The sequence below is a fragment of the Gavialis gangeticus genome, unplaced genomic scaffold (genome assembly GCF_001723915.1).
Source record: "Gavialis gangeticus isolate Ggan-Ray unplaced genomic scaffold, GavGan_comp1, whole genome shotgun sequence".
NCBI lineage: Eukaryota > Metazoa > Chordata > Crocodylia > Gavialidae > Gavialis > Gavialis gangeticus.
In genome coordinates, this window is record NW_017729025.1 from 131165051 (window position 1) to 131167108 (window position 2058).

Consider the following 2058-nt stretch of genomic DNA (forward strand, 5'->3'; position numbering starts at 1 on the left):
GATTTACAGTGCATTCATTTGCTTCCCTTCGGTAGTACTCTAATGTGATGGTTGACAGTTACAATACAATGTTGCATGTTTTCCCATACATGAAGTAACCAATAACTACTAAGTTATTTCACATGTAATGTAGTAAGTGATTCCCTGAAATGTTCTCTTTCAACATTTCCAATGCAATTTTCAACTGTGCAGTAGACCTCTCTGTATCGGCCCCATAACTTTCCACAGTCTACAACACTGGCACTGTTGGGGGAGGAGCGGGGGAGGGACTGTTGGTCAGGAAGGACATGCTCTGGGACAGTTGTATAAAGAAGCCTGCCCCACACCTATTTTTACAACAGCTGGCTCTGGCAGCTGCTGTCAATCTCCTACTTTCACACTAAAAATTTGGGAAACACATGTAACACATTAAAACAAAGACAAATTAGAATTGTAAGTAAATCACAGGGCCCTCTACATGCCTTGCATCCTGCTGTGTAGCTGAGAATGGAAGAAAATGATGGTGAAAGTAACATGATGGGGCCACATGAAGGGGAAAAGCTATGGGGAAGAACTATGCTTAAAGTTCATCCTGCCTCATCATAGTTACATCTCTCCCTTCCACATGGAATATGTGATGAAAGATAGCGTGGCTCAGGATGGAGAGAGAAGACAGGAAACAGCTGCTATAAACATACTGGGCAAGATTTTCAAAAGCAGTTGGTGATTTTGGGTGCCCAACTTGAGACAGCTTGATGAAACCTGTTTTTCAAAACTACTGAGTTTCCACCTTCAGAAAATCAGGTCTTTTTAAGGTGTCTTAAATTCAGTAACTAAAATCTAAGGCACTCATAAATCACAGCCATTGTTGAACTTCCTGCACTGTTAAATAAGTATGAGTATATACCAGAAAAGATTTGAGCAAAATCCATGGGAGTTAGTTATCTTCAGTGGGTGCAGGATTTTACCTTAAATATTCAGTTGGCCATAATCCATTTGAACCACATGCAGGCAAATGTCATGTGTATGCACTGTACAAGAGGCATCTGTGAGCCTAAATACTGCATTTTTAATGCATGTAGTCCCACTTTCACATGCACAAATGTGGTAATGAAAGATGCAGAGATATGTACACCTTTGAATACATAAATGCCAAGTGTTTAAAGAAGTGTAGCTATTTATTTTTCTGGAGGTGAAGCAGTACTGGAGAAGGAAAAAATGTTGCTGAATGTACACCCCTATTCACCATACTGTGCAATTTCCTCCACAGGGATCAGGAAACTGGCCTTCCTTAGTGTAGTATAGTTATGACTTGTAGATGGGGACTCTAACATCTACCCTATCAACATCTAAGTGCTTCACTGTAAAATATGCAACTTACAGTCAACATTCCACTTGATGTTCCTTGGAGAAAGTTTAAGCGTTTCATTGATCTTTTCAAGCACTGTCTGTAGCTTTTGCTTCTGAGCAATTTCAGACTGTGTGACTTCAGCAACATTCAGTTTCTCACTCTCAAGTTTCTCTGAAGTGATAATGGAAGAAAAGACAGTTAGTCTGCTCCTTAACCTTAGATACCATGAGCAATGGAAAGACATTCCATTCCCCACACTCCAGTGCATTTTCAGTAGATACAAAGGTTCATGGTTGAAAAAAATTGATCACTGATTTCTTGGCTGATCCATGTAAGGACATCTTTTTTTTTCCTCCAGAGGACCTTTAGTGTCACTTACGAATCCTAAGGTTATAACCCCCTGTTTTCTCACTGTTTCCTATAAACATTAAAGCCAAGTAGTAATGAAAACCACACTACAAGCTAGCAAGGGGTGGAAGCAACTCTATAGATCACTAAAGGTGGGGGTTAAGCATGCTGCCTTCTTGGTTCTTCCATAAAAGATATAGCACAAAGGTTAATTGTACTATAGACTAGCTATTTTGGTGGTCAAATAAAAGTTTTGATTTGTCCAGTCTAGATGAACTGCTTCTTCTTCAGCCCCTAGAACAATATTTTTAAAGCTTCTGTTTGAGTGGTAAAAGTCAGGCTGTACTATAGTCATGTGACTAGAGATGAAGCATCCAGGA

General features: G+C 39.7%; 1 protein-coding gene across 2 annotated transcripts in view; it reads right to left on the bottom strand.

Annotated features, from left to right (window-relative positions):
- PARVA (parvin alpha) overlaps positions 1 to 2058 on the bottom strand; it is a 150722-nt gene that overhangs the window by 30373 nt on the left and 118291 nt on the right. For both annotated transcript variants that reach the window (XM_019519564.1, XM_019519565.1), the window contains exon 5: positions 1361 to 1501. In XM_019519564.1, coding sequence (XP_019375109.1) covers positions 1361 to 1501 — 141 coding nt within the window. The remainder of the gene's footprint in view (positions 1 to 1360; positions 1502 to 2058) is intronic.